General features: G+C 38.5%; 1 protein-coding gene across 3 annotated transcripts in view; it reads left to right on the top strand.

Moving 5' to 3' along the window:
• The window catches only part of eogt (EGF domain-specific O-linked N-acetylglucosamine (GlcNAc) transferase), a 37,641-nt gene that overhangs the window by 11,244 nt on the left and 12,011 nt on the right, over positions 1 to 14,386 (top strand). For all 3 annotated transcript variants that reach the window (XM_073072357.1, XM_073072358.1, XM_073072359.1), the window contains exons 7-13: positions 2,672 to 2,776; positions 4,449 to 4,555; positions 4,677 to 4,780; positions 10,891 to 10,983; positions 11,082 to 11,153; positions 11,883 to 11,969; positions 12,691 to 12,759. In XM_073072357.1, the coding sequence (XP_072928458.1) occupies positions 2,672 to 2,776; positions 4,449 to 4,555; positions 4,677 to 4,780; positions 10,891 to 10,983; positions 11,082 to 11,153; positions 11,883 to 11,969; positions 12,691 to 12,759 (637 nt within the window). The remainder of the gene's footprint in view (positions 1 to 2,671; positions 2,777 to 4,448; positions 4,556 to 4,676; positions 4,781 to 10,890; positions 10,984 to 11,081; positions 11,154 to 11,882; positions 11,970 to 12,690; positions 12,760 to 14,386) is intronic.

Here is a 14,386-nt window from a genome sequence, read left to right as displayed (position 1 = left end):
AAATGAACCTTTGAACTTGTTAGCACTCTGTGCAATAATGGGAGCGTCTAGGACCAGAGGGCTTAGCCTCAGAATAGAAGCATATCCCTGTAGAACTGTGATGAGGAGGAATTTCTTTAGCAAGAGGGTGGTGAATATGTGGAATTCATTGCCATAGACAGCTGTGGAGATCACGATAAAGGTTATGGAAGGTAGGAGATTGTGACTGAGAGAGAAAATACATTAGCCATGACCGAATGGTTGAGCAGACTCGATGGGCTGAATGGCCAAGTGGTTTAATAAGTAGTTAAAAAGGAAACTGATATATTAGCTTTTATGGTAAAGGTGTTAGAGTTTAAGAATAGGGAAGTTTTGTTGCAGTTACGCAGGTGTTGGTGAGCCTACACCTGGAAAACCATACACAATTTTGGTGTTGTTCCCTGTATCGAAAAAGAAAGAAGTCAAAATGAGATTCTTCTTGCTAACTCCTGAGAAGAGAGGATCCTTCTATAAACAGAGACTAGACAGTTGGGTTTGCACCTCCTGGTGTTTAGAAGAATGATTGGTGACCTTATTCAAACATGTTAGGTCCTAAATGGCTTGACAGGGTATATTCTGAAATGCTTCCACTGGTCTGAATGAAGGATCTCAGCCCAAAATGTTGACTGCTATTCACTTGCATAGATGCAGCCTGACCTGCTGAGTTCCTGCAGTATTTTGTATATGCTGCTCACAGTGCAAAGCTCTCCTCTGCCAATAGAGGTACAAAATGAGACCCTTGAACTTGTAGTTCATTTCCCACATTTCCCAAGCCTCTTCTCAATGAAGGCAGGTATTGATGATGAAATTCACCAGGCCATCAATGTGTTAGCACAGTCTTTGGCTATCTGAAGAAAAGAGTGCTGGAGGGTCAACACCTCAAATCCTGTGCATAACTCATGGTCCACTTCGATCCCAGTCCTCCTGTCTGCCTTTGACGCTTGAACATGGTAGAGCAGGTACTGCAGTGCTAAATGCCAATGCTGACTCCACAAGTGCCTCAAGAAGCCAACAAATTCCTGGCATGTGAGACTGGTGGACTATGTACATGTGTGAGCAATATAAGCTTGTTTCTTAAAGAATTTTCAATTTTACAAGTTGAAAACAAGGTAATTTTCATTTGGTTGTAAATTTGTGTGAATCTGTCCATATACAGTATCTAATTGTATACCAAGAGACAATATTAGATTGGCCATTGTTTGGACTAAATAACAAGCTCTCAGTCAGCCTACAAAAACTTCAGGAGGTTTTCTGCCTTCTTCTGAAGATTAAAGTTAAAGTCCATATAGGCTCATCGGGCCGGTGCTTATTTCCGGTTTCCGTGGCGTGAAGCGACTGAGAGTACGAGACTCTCCCCTGGATAGGACGCCAGTCTATCGCGAGGTTAACCCCCAGCATTTTTGCCAGTACCCATTTTCAGCTGGGTGGACTGGAGCAATGTGTGGTTAAGTGCCTTGCTCAAGGACACAACACGCTACCCTGGCTGGGGCTCGAACTCACGACCTTCAGATCGCTAGTCCAACACCTTAACCACTTGGCCACGTGCCACACACTCTTCTGAAGATGCTTCCTTGTTATTGTGATATTAGCATTTCTTTGAAAGTTTGTCCATTGTCTTATTCTTCATATCTGATAACACCATGCTGCAAGTTTCATTGGGGGTATTTTAACAGAGAACACCTCGTAATTGGGACATTCATCCCATTTCCAGATCTGTGAAGTTTCCATTTGGATTTGCTGGTAGATGTCAGGGGAATATTTATGCCCTTCCCTGGAGATATTGTTGTTCCTTTTTTGTCAATTGGCTGAAACCTGAGTTTTATGAAAAGGTAAACATGCTTAAATGTGATTTAGCAGCATTTATAAGTGCTTGGTAACAAAAGCATGTGGAGCCATTGGAAGTTCTGGCATCACTTGAAATAGACTCTTAGATGTGTAAAATCACTCTGGAAACAATTTACAGTGGGGAAAAAAGGCACAAAGAAGTTAGAGGTTAACTAAAGAGAGACAGCATAGCTTTTTGGAAGGCAGATCTTGGATCATGTTTGACTAAGCTTTTTGATGAACTAGGAAAAATGGATGACGTGTGTATTTGATGTTGTCTGAGTTGACTAGTGATAAATCCGAGGCTCAGAAAGAGTCAGTGTGACTCTCGGTCAGGTAGCATTTTCCTATTCAACCACAGGATATGCAATTCTTGACCTATCGCCTCTACTTTTCCTATGATCCAGGGTCCCTGAGCTCTTTCCCAATTCTAATGAAGGGCTTGGAACCTGACATGTTAACTCTGCTTCTCTTTCTGTAGATCAGTAATTTGTCATATGAACATTTGATCTTAGGAAGATCCTCATCATCTCTTATCTAGCCACTGAAGTCAAGAATTATTCTATTGGTAATCATCATGACATTAGTTTATATGATGAATGGTGATTGTAGGAATGCCAATCAAAAAGGCTCCCATGCCTTGGCTCCTACATGATGACTCAGCAGTGACTTTTCAAGCCAGTCATAAGATGATGGATGGGAACTAACTGTGGTCTTCTAGCAAATCCTAATTGCACTGTAAATGTCTCATTTAAGTATGTTATTTGTTTAACTGATAGCAGAACAAACTTGAGAAGGCAGCCTAATCCTGTCCTTGTGCTCCCAACAGATATAAGGAAGATTTTCTTCAAGAGGGTGAAATTGGAGGCCATTGTAAATTGAACAAGGAGGCATTGATGGCTGAAGGAGAACATAAGAGTCCTCTGCAGTCCTGGTAAGTTCTTGGTATTGTGATTACATAAAATACTTACTGCAGAGGAAGTATTATCCCTGTTTCAAGATGCTATAGAAAAGCTTACATCTTGTGACTTTAGTACTTTTATCAAGGTGGTTAAATCCAGGTGATCACCATCTGGAATCCGTACATGGCTGCTTGTCAAAAAAAAATTAGTTCAGCCTCTTAACTTAATCTTTAAATACATGAGCTCATAAGATTGATAGTCTTCTCAGCTACCCAGAGAATATTGTAAATCACATTTAGGTGATTTTCCTTGATAATTTACTTATACTTTTTTAATTGTGGTAAATGGATTGACTAATTTTACCGACTCCCTTATGTTTACACGAAAGTAAACATGTATTTCAGCTTCTTCAAAGCCCAGTGCATCCTCCATGTGCAGGTTCCCATGGAGATTTCTTTTCATCACAGCAGACAATTTCACAAGAGATTAAGGACTGTAGTTTTCCAGAGGGGAGATGTAAAAAAAGGGAAAAGGGTGGCGAGAAAATTTATTTTGTGGGGTTAAAAAAGAACGCGTTTTAAAATTCAAAGTCACAGTATCAAAAACTGATTACCGTATGTAATAACAATGTCAGAGCTAAGCACTTTAGGACACTTCAAAGCAACAATTTCTAATATACGTTGATATTAGAGTACATGCAATATTCTATGAAATGTAAGGGCAGATTTATCTTGGATATGCATTTTAAGGTGCATGTTATATGAGATGGGAGAGGAAGAAAGGTTTATATTGGAAATACCAGAATTTAAGGTCTGAGCTGATGAAACCAACGGCTGCTGTTGGGTATAGAAAAGGCAAGACTTGAGAGAATGCAGGAGGGCTGTAGCACTCATGAAGGCTTCAGAGAAAGGAAGGGGTAAGGCCTTGTTGACATTTAGTAACAGCGGAGGGTTTTGAAATTGATGCATTGCTGGTCTGGCAACTAATCCAAGTCAATAGAAGCAGAGTGATGCTGGAACGGGTTAGACCCACACCACAGGTCAGGAACAGCTGTGATCCCTCAACTATCAGGCTGTAGGGTCAGAGGGGAAACTTCATTCAACTTAATTCGTCCCCATCACTGAACTACTCCCACAACCTATGGACTCGCTTTCAGGGACTCTTCAACTCATAATCTCGATATTTCTTGCTTATTTTTTTTTCTTTTTGTACTTGATTCTATTGTGTTTCTTGTACTAACTGTGAATGTCTGCAAGAAAATGAATCTCAAATACGGTGACGTATACTGTATGTACTTTGAACTGTGAAGTTTATGGAGGGTGGAAGATGGGAGTTGATAGTTATGGATCCCAGTCTGAGAAGTCAGTGAGATGACAGAGTGGTCTGCAGTTTCCCTACTTTCTCACCCTCTCTTATTTTTTCTTCCTCTTTATTTTCTTCCTGTCTTCATTTTCACTTTGTTTTCTTTCTCTTGCTTTCTCTTTTTTCCCCTCTAACTCATTCCCTCGTGCCCACAACAGCCTTTTATGTATTTTAAGGTAGAGGTAGATAAATTCTTGATAAACAAGGGAGTGAAGAGAGCAGGGGCAGATGAGATTGTGGAGCTGAGGTTACAGTCATGTCATTCATGATCTTTTTGAATAGACTCTAGGCTGAGTGATCTGTTCCTAATGTTCTTTGTGCATTGTAAATTCTTCTGCATAGGTTCGCAGAATTACAAACATATTCTCAACTAAACTTTCAACCGATGGAGTATGGAAATTGTGACCTCATTATTGAAAAGCCAACCTACTTTATGAAGTTAGATGCAGGTAAGTTATAAGTTCCTGTTCATAATGTTTTGCCTTTGCATTTAGTTCCATCATTACCTGTTGCATTAAATAAATTAATATTGGTTCATTCAGTACTTGAAAATTTCCTCTTTACTTTCAGGTGTCAATATGTATCATCATTTCTGTGATTTTATTAATCTCTATATTTCCCAACACATCAATAATTCTTTTAACACCGATGTGAATATCGTGATGTGGGATACTGTGAGTATTTCATCTTTTTGCTTTTAGTCATAGATCACCAATATTATGATATATTTGGTCACCATCCCTTTTCTTTGTATTAAACCAGATTAAGTTGAACACCAAGTAGGACTCTTCTCTAAGAGGTCAATGAAAGTTAAAACCTGAATAACATGTTTATTTGTGCTCGTTGCTGATCTTGCTACATTTTACAGTTCTCACAGTTGTTTAAGGTAGAGCCACATCTGTTTGCATTACAAAATCAAGCATTACTGTTGATAGTGTAACTGTGTGTTCTGATTCTCTCCAGAGATGGTTAGTATTGTAAAATTTGGCAACACAATCTGTTGTGTTATGAAGTTTTTTTTGGCTATTGATGGAAACTATTTGATGTTTTAGTAAATCTGTTTTATTTATCTTCATTCTATGTATCAGTCCTTCACAGGCTGAGCCAGCGGTGAATTGCCCATCCCTAATTTCCCTTCAGAAGGTAGCAGTGAGCTGACTTCTTGAGCGCTACAGCTCTTGAGGTGTGGCTATACTGACAATGCTATCAGGGAGAGAGAGTGCTAGGATTTTTGCCTCAGCAAAGGTGGAGGAACGGCGGTCAGTGGAGGATTCCGGCCTTCCATGCCTCTGCATCATTGTCCTTCTAGGTGGTAGAGGTTCGGGTGTTTGGAATGTGCTGCCTCAGGTGTGTTGGTGAGCTGCTGCAGTGCATCCTGTTTATAACATAAACTGTTGTTTTGGTGATGGAGTAAGAACATGGTTGTGATTATCTCCTGTAAGGTGTCAAGCTTCTTAACTGTTGGTGAAGCTACAAGTGGAAAATATTCCTAACTTGAGCCTTGTACATCCTTTGGGAAATCTAGGAGGTGAGTTGCTTGTCACAGGACTCCTTGCTTCTGGCCTGCTCTTGTAAGCCATGTTGTGTATCTGCCAATTCAGTTTCTGATCAATGGTAACATCCAGCTTATTGATAACAGGAGATTTAATGAAATAATGCCATTGAATGTAAGGGTTTGATAACTGGATTTTCTCTTGTTGTATTCTCATTGCCTGACCTTTATTATGGCGCAAATATTTTTTGCCGACGATAAACTCAGACCTGGATATTGGTGAGATTTTTCTGAACTTGGCTGTGGGCTGCTTCAGCATCTGAGCATTGTGCAATCGGCAGCTAACATACCTATTTCTGAACTTATGATCGAAGGCAGGTCGCTTACGGAGCAACTGAAAATGGTTCTCTTGGACACTAGCAGAAATGTCCTACGGCTGAGATTATTTGCCTCCAGCCATCGCAACTGCAACCTGTTCAAAGTCCCAAAAATATGTTCATGCAATTTTAAGTGATATCATCATCATGACTGGCTCTGCAGGCAACTTTCAGTGTAGCTAACATTCTTTTATCTATTTCAGACAAGACCATTTTCAATGCTTTCCTGACTGGCCTTGGCCTTCATTCCTCCACTTCAATTTGTACAAAACAATTTCTTATATCTTTGCAAAGTCAAATCATATTCATCTGGCATCCTCACACTGTCCAGCTGTGGTTCTCCTTTATCTGAAATGTAACATCGTCATCTTATTTCACATTCTTCATGACTTTGCTCACCTCTTGTTTTGTCTTCAGTGACAATTTGTGTCTTCTCCACTCTCTTTGCTCTACCATTTGTTAATCGTTTCCAAATCCCTTTGCTGTTTCAGTGGGTTAATCACAATTGAATACGAGGCAGTTCAAAGCTGCAATATCTGTTTCCACTAAATTACGTATTAATGAAGATCTAAAGTAGGTTATCTGTTAGCTTCATTAATATTCATTAAGTTGCAGACTGTGAAAATCTAGAATGCAACATAAATAAGCAGCAAAAGTCACTATTGATTAAATATAATCTGGTAATATAAAGGCATCCCATGTTATAGGAGGATTGCATTCCTAGAAAATGCTACATATTACGATTTTCTAAAATGTGTGTGAAGGACTGGCATCTATTTGTGTTAGCAAATGCAGACTGATAATAACCTTGTGTTTATTAAAATCTGTAAAAGTGAATTTAATTCTGTATAGCAAACTTTTGGGTAATGATTTGTGAATTCTATAAGGGTGAATTTCCATTACATGAATGGCTGCAGCACAATATTTATGAATACCAATGCAAAATATTTGTTCAGTGCCTCACCCACTTCCTCTGGTTCCAGGCATAAATTCCCTCTTATGTCTATGGCCTTCACCTCTCCCTTTTATTTTTAATGAATGCAGAAAATGCCTTGGGATATTCTTTCATCCTCCTCATCAGAGACAGTTCATGGCTCCTTTTTTTTCTTCTCTCCTGATCCCCTGTTTAAGTTCAGTCCTGCTTCCTTTATTTTTCTCTAAAGGCCTTGTCTAATTTTGGCTTCCTAAATCTTACATATGCTTCCTTTTACTTTGTGACTAAATTTGCACTATCACACGTCTGTTATCTTCTTTTTAATGATATATTATCTAAAATTTCACTGTCTCTCTCCCTGAATTTTCCAGCTCCCACGTCCTTTGCCTTGGTGAAGATAGAAGAGACCTGTTCATTTCAAATCTCACCTGCACCCTCTGGTTCCATGCACCAGCTGTCATGTTGGACCTTGACTGGCCTACTCCTTCCCTTATTATCCTTCTTAATATAAAATGCTTTAGGATTTTCCTGCTCTTGTACATCAGGGACATTTTGTAGCCCCTCTTTGCCCTCTGATCACTTACCAAACTCTTGAAGGACCTCTCCTATTTCCAGGTCTCAATATATGCCATCTGCTTCCTGTTAGTTACTTTATTCAGGTGCCGATATTCCTTAATATCCAGTGCTCATTGGACCTGCAGTCTCTGTAACTTTCACACTAAAGCAATCTAAGTTAATATTGGCAGGTTGTAATGTACAGCTACATTGGCACTATTTGCTGACGTTTGTCTGTGATTTGTAAATAACAGAAGTGACATTTTTGGCAGGTGAAAAGCACATTCAGAATCACGTGATGAACTGAGCACGCTCAGTAATCTTAACCTTTTATAACTGTGTGTGGTTCCAGTATAACAATACACAGAACACCCATCAACAGAGAATGTTTTCTTGCAAAACGCTGAAAGGGAGGCAAGATTAGTGGTGGAATTACTGTGAAGCCAAAGTTGTCCCTGAGGATACCCCCTGCTTTCTCTGTTCTAAACAGTGAAATAAAGCTAGTTGGGCATGTGTTCATTTTTCTTCCTTCTCATTGGATTTCTGAACCTTAGGAATTCTGTGCTCTATAAATACAAAATAAAAGTATCCATGTAGAGCTATAGTTCCTTAAATGATAGTAATAATTATTTTTTACCAATCCCCTTAATATCAATATATTGATAATTGTTAATCACATAATACCATCTTGTGGAGAGCTAATTTTGCATTTCCATGTTTAATCACACATCAGAATTTGATGCTAAGAATATACATTGAGTGATGATAGCCTGTAAATGATGAGCAGGCCACCTATTAGTGATTACTAGTTTCAGGATTAATATGGGCAAGGACACAAGGGAAGAGTTCTATACTTTTCTAGAAATAGTACAGCAATACATTTTGGTTGATTAAGAGATGAGGTGCACTTCAATGTAATGACACATTGAAGACAGCTCTTCCAACAGTGGAACATTCAGTACAGGTGAGGTTGGTCAAACATCTTGTTAAACAACAGTAGCCTTTGGGACTGAGCAGAGAATGCCATAGGGAAGATCTTCTGCCGAGCTCTGACAACTGCTGAAACTTGTAATTGGGCTCTTCCGAATCTCAGCAGCCTGTTGGCACAAAGCTACTTTTCAAAGAAAGTAGGATGTATGGGCTGTCCAGGGAGGGGTGATGGTGGGCTTGTCGTGCTCTGCCCAGGGTCCCCATCTGCCACCCAACTCTCGCCTCTTATTCCAAATAAGTGTTTCCACGTGACAGTGGCCGCACACCAGTGCATCGCTGTGACAGGCGGTCTAAACCAGCTGAGGGCAGTCGGGAACCTCCAACTCTGGTGAGATAGGGATATGCCTACCTCAGAATGCCAAGCCTGTTCTGGCAGACTGGGGGGGGGGGGGGGGGGCGGGGGATGAGATCAACTGCAAGATCCAACAGCCAGGAAGGTGGTGCCGCAACACTTCACGAAGAGCAAAGGGCAAGACGAAGCACAGAAGGCATCATGGCTATCTACTGCAGCCGAGGAAGTCTCCAGTTGTGAAGATTTTTTGTACCATTGGAGCAAGGTTTTTGAGGCCACCAGAGTGGAACTGCCCCAGTGCAGTGGCTTTTTCACTAATAAAACTCCTTCTGCACAAGGTTTATGTCATTGTTGGAAAATGATGGACAACTGACACTTTTCAAAGAATTCCCAGATTTCAGGAGATCCACTTGCTGAACGTGTATCAGCATGAGGTTAAATGTTCTCTGTGCTGCAGTCCCTGCTGTCTGGAGAAAGGCATGCAGATTTTAATTAATTGTCTTCAGTTTTATATTTTGTTAGATTTAATTTTCTTCTTAATTATTTTTTGTTTTATTAACAAGTTTAAAGTGATTTTGAATGTTACTAACCATCGATGACAGCCACAATCATTTAATAAGTGATAACCTTCCCTTGACTTTGTGTGAGGCTTTGATAGCTGTCACAGCAGTGCTGCTGGGCCACTTGTGCTGGGTTCGACTCTGTACCCTGTTGTCGTGCTCGGACATTGATCCCAGTGGATGGATTATGTACTGGACTGCCCGGGAAGGCACAGTACGATCCAGAAGCAGGTGGCCAGTAACCTCAAGCCTGTGGGAGATCTCCCTTCGTTTATTTCACTGTAACACCAAAGCACCAGACAAGATCACTTGTTTATTCATTGAGAACATAAATTGATGACTTTACTCCATCATCAATTAAAGGATGTCTAACTCAAATAAAGTGCAGATAATATAGAGTAAAATCCTGCTGTTCTGGAAAGTGGCCATTATTCATAACATAATCTTCGATACAACATTTCAGTACTTTGTACAGTATAATATACAATGCAAGATTCTTCTCTTATACCATGTTTATCTGGTCTCTATTATCTGTTCCCAGTAAATACAGTACTTCAGAATAAATTGAGCAGTGGCTTTACTTTCATGTCATCAGTAACCTGAATGTTTCATTAAAATGATAATTTGAAGGCTTGTCTGATTCTTCAGTCTATATTCTTGGTAAATTGTTTTGGAAAACCATATGTTTGAAAGGCTATTTCACATTTACTACCGTTAATTTTATTATGCCTGCTACTGCTGACCCTGCTTGTATCCCTCTGTAGACTCAGTTTTTTCTTTGAAAGAAGCATTTCAGATAATTTCAAAATCAGTTATTTACAGTCCAATTTCTTCATGCAAGAGGCAGAGCCGCATCTAAATTGATTGTTGTTTCTGAATTATAAGTGTGTGTGTATATATATATATATATATATATATATATATATATATATATAAAAGCAATAGCTGTTTCCTTTTCCCCTCCAGACAGTGATGTGCTTTTATTCGGGTATTAGTTGTAACTAGCTATAGAAACTGTGAACGTTGTTGTCCTGTATAGATTGTGCAGAATCATTTCTTAATTTGTAAAAACTTCACTGAATGCCACTTCAAAGTAGATTTCTAATCTTCTCCTTGAAGATTGGTATATGTATTCTAGACTTGAATGAAATTGCTGCTCAATGTATTTTCCTTTGATATAATACTCCTGATCACATTACAAAAATATGTTAGAACTCAGTTCTTCATGTAAATTGCCTTGGAAAACCATGTATTTCAAAACCTCTCCACTTTGATTTTTTTTTTGCTAACTTTCATGCATTCTTTTTTTCTGTTGGTTTTGTCATTGGTTTTCTGTAATAATTTATTTTCTGTTATGTTAACTATAGTGTATGATTTCAAAATAAATTACAAAATATGTATCAAAATTGCTTTAGAATTTGTAAAAAAAAGATAATTGCAGATTGCTGCAAAATGTCTAAGATGTATCTTAATGGTAGTTGAAGGTTTCAATGTTATTTATTTCCAAAATATAGAGGTAAATTGTTTTTATTTTTATCTGTTGAGTGTTTGTTAGTGCTAATCCATCTATTCTCTCTTTTGTAGAGTTACTATGGTTACGGTGATTTATTTAGTGATACCTGGAAAGCATTTTCTGATTACAACATTATACATTTAAAATCATTTGATCAAAAACGGGTATGAAACTAACTTAATTTCTGCTGCATACTTCGTATATTTTTAAATGTAATCTGTTTACACACCAACATTTCGGTATTTTGTATGTGACAATTTAGGTATGTTTCAAGGAGGTAGTCTTTTCATTACTGCCGCGTATGCGCCATGGATTATTTTACAATACACCTTTGGTAAGTGAGTTTGATGCTTCCAAAATCTATTTGCCTCTGCAGTGAAAACATGCTTTATTTAACACATTTCATTCTGAATAAGCACATGCACAATGGTAAGTTTTTAATTTTTCTTTGAAAATGCTCATACTTTGCAAAACACAAATTTGCACGAATTCCGCAGGGAAGGAATGTAAGGTCTGCTCCATGAGATTATGGATCCTCTGTGACCAGATTCATAATACAAAAAGCCCAAATCCTTGTGTGTGTGCTTTGCATTTTACAACGTACCCAATCAAATCACAAGGTGTTTCTGCAAAATTGGAATTAATAGCTGCTTTTGGAAAGAATTTAAGGAATTTACTGCATATAGAAAGTTTGTTGTGCTGTTTAATTTTCATAAACTAAACTTTAAAATACCTTCTTGTTTCTGACAATATTTCTCACGTTTATATTTTTAAGGTAGTTTTCTATTCATTATATGTAAAAATAAATAAAATAACGAAGCATATTAAGACAGCTTAAATAAGCAAAAAATAATGGAGTTGTTTAACATCCACTCTTGTTGCTTTAAATGTACAGCAATTTCGTCATAAGCCAAACACGCGAGTTCTTCAATAGGTTCAGTCTGTTTACCACTAGGTTCGTGAAACCTGATGAGTAAATATTAAAATGTCTGCAGCTTGTAAAATGCTTGTCAATTCGGTGATTGGTTATGTATAACATTAATTTTACACCTTTAATTTACAGGTGCCTGATTGCCTCAGCACAGGAATGTTTAGAGCATTTTCACAGCATGTTCTGTTTAGATTAAATATTACACAAGATATTCCAGTGGTAAGTGTCAAATGTAAAAGTGCAGCAGTAAAGGATTAAGCTCAAAGTTAATGATTGAAGTAATGAGATCTGTTAATTACCTAAGATGACATATCAAAGTGTCTCTTCTCATTGTTCGTACCGGGTTTTAAGTATGTAAGAAAAACAACAGTTGCTTAATTGGACCAAAGTGTACTGGTTTCTTGATTTTAAGAGAGGAATTGGTTAAATTAATATTTGCGAAGTGTATTTAAGTGATTGATTAAGTAGAAACAATATCATATTGGCTTAATAAGATGATCCATGATGACTTTGGGAAGAGTGCTGGTTGTATCTGGGACAGGGAGGAGAAGGTAAGTTAAACACAGATTGAGGAACATGCAGGTGAGAGGAACACACTAACCACTGTTCAATTTCAGACTGTGCAAGTACACTATCCATATGAATGACAATTAAAATTTATTTTTACAATCTTTAAATATGGAAAGCAGGTTGATTTTTTTTTCTGCTCAGTCCCCAATTTTGTGGGAATGGAAGAGTTAAGTGCAAAGACGGGAGCGGATAAGAAAAAATTCTCATTTGCAATATTTGAATATATTTATTAGTTGTGGCTAATTTGGTTTCTGAAGTTCTAAATGACATCACAATGTGTATTTCATATTTTTAAATCCTGATATTCTTAAAATTTTAATGTTTACAGATCTTGCTGAATTCTTAATTAATGTAACTCTCTTTTATCAAGATTGGAAGAATTCGTATTACATTCCTGATTCGCAGCACTCAGTACCGCAGAATTTTAAATCAGGATGAGGTGAGCAATTAAAGGAAGTTCATATTGTTGTCTAAGGTGCTTGGGAGTGACTACAAATTTTTGATCAGTTTAATAAAAAAAAGGCTACCAATTTATTTCAGTAAACTACCATTTTTAAAATGTATCTTAATGTTTTTTTTTAAAGCTGCCAGATATGGCCTGGTGTATTTTTCTTGCATATTTTTCTGGGGGAAAACTGTAGATGCAGCAGATTTTAAATAAATGACAATTGAAATCCCAGGTTGGTTGGAGAGAGAACAGTACAGCATGGTACAAGCTCTTCAGCGCAAGGTGTGGTGTCGAACATTTAATCTATTCCAAGAATTAGAATAGAATTCTATTTCAATTCTAATCCTTCCCTTCCACATAGCCATCCATTTTTGTTTCCTCCATGTGCCTCTCTACCAGTCTCTCGAATGTCCTTAATGTATTTGCCTCTACCACCATCCGCTCAGGTTTTCCTCATGCTCTGTTATCCAGGCAGCAAGTTGGTAAATCTCCGCACCCTCTCTGACTCATTACATCTGGTTGGATCACTTCCACTTCCTCATCCAAGTCATTTATAAAAAACACAAAGAACAGCGGTCCCAGATCAGATCCCTGGGAACCACCACTGGTCATGGAGCCTCATCCAGAATATGTTCTATCTGTTATCACCTTCTGCCTTCTGTGGGTAGGCCAGTTCTGAATCCCTGGATTCCATTCTTTCTGACTTTCTGAATGAGCTTGCATGGGGAATATTGTCAAACACCTTACTAAAATCCATATATACCACATCCATGGCTCTAACTTCATCCGTTTGCTTTGTCACTTCCTCAAAGAATTCAGTCAGGCTCAGAGATGTGAACTGCTCCTCACAAAGCATTTCTGACTATCCCTAATCAGAATGTGCTTCAGTAAATGCTCATGAATCTTGCCTGTAAGACTCCTCTCCAGTAGTTTGCCCACCACTAATATAAGACTGACTGGTTTATGATTCCCAAGATTATCCCTATTACCTTTCTTGAACAAAGGATTAACAGTTGCCACTCTCCAGTCTTCTGGTATGGCTCCCGTGGCCAATGAGATCATCGCCAACAGTGCAGCAGCCCCTTTCCTTAGTAACCTGGAGTATATCTGGTCTGGACCTGGGAATTTATCTATTCTAGTGTTCCTCAGAGTCCCAGCACATCCTCTTTCTTTTTCTTGACTTGTTCCAGCATATTAGGCTCTGCTACACTGTCCTCACATTTGTCAAGGTCCCTCATACTGTTGAATACTGAAGCAAAGTATTCATTAAGCACCTCCCTTACCTCCTCTGACTCCAGGCACAGTTCCTCCTTTATCCTTGATAGGTGCTTACTCTAGCCATCCTCCTGTTCCTCATGTATGTGTAGAGTGCCTTGGGATTTTCCTTAATTTTACTTGGCAAGGCCTTAGCATGAACCCTTCTATCTCTCCTATGTCCCTTATGGCTGTGTTATAACTCCTAAGAACACAATCTGATCCTTGCTTCTTAAACCTAAAGTATACTTCCATCTTCCTTATGACAAGATGTTCCAAATCTCTTGTCAAAGCATGGTCACACTGCCATCCTTTCCCTGCCTCGATGGGACAAACCTATCCAGAGCCCTGTGAAAGTCTTACC

Source organism: Hemitrygon akajei, chromosome 19 (genome assembly GCF_048418815.1).
Source record: "Hemitrygon akajei chromosome 19, sHemAka1.3, whole genome shotgun sequence".
Lineage (NCBI taxonomy): Eukaryota > Metazoa > Chordata > Chondrichthyes > Myliobatiformes > Dasyatidae > Hemitrygon > Hemitrygon akajei.
Note: the sequence above shows the minus strand (reverse complement) of the source record. Positions and strands in the feature narration are given on the sequence as shown.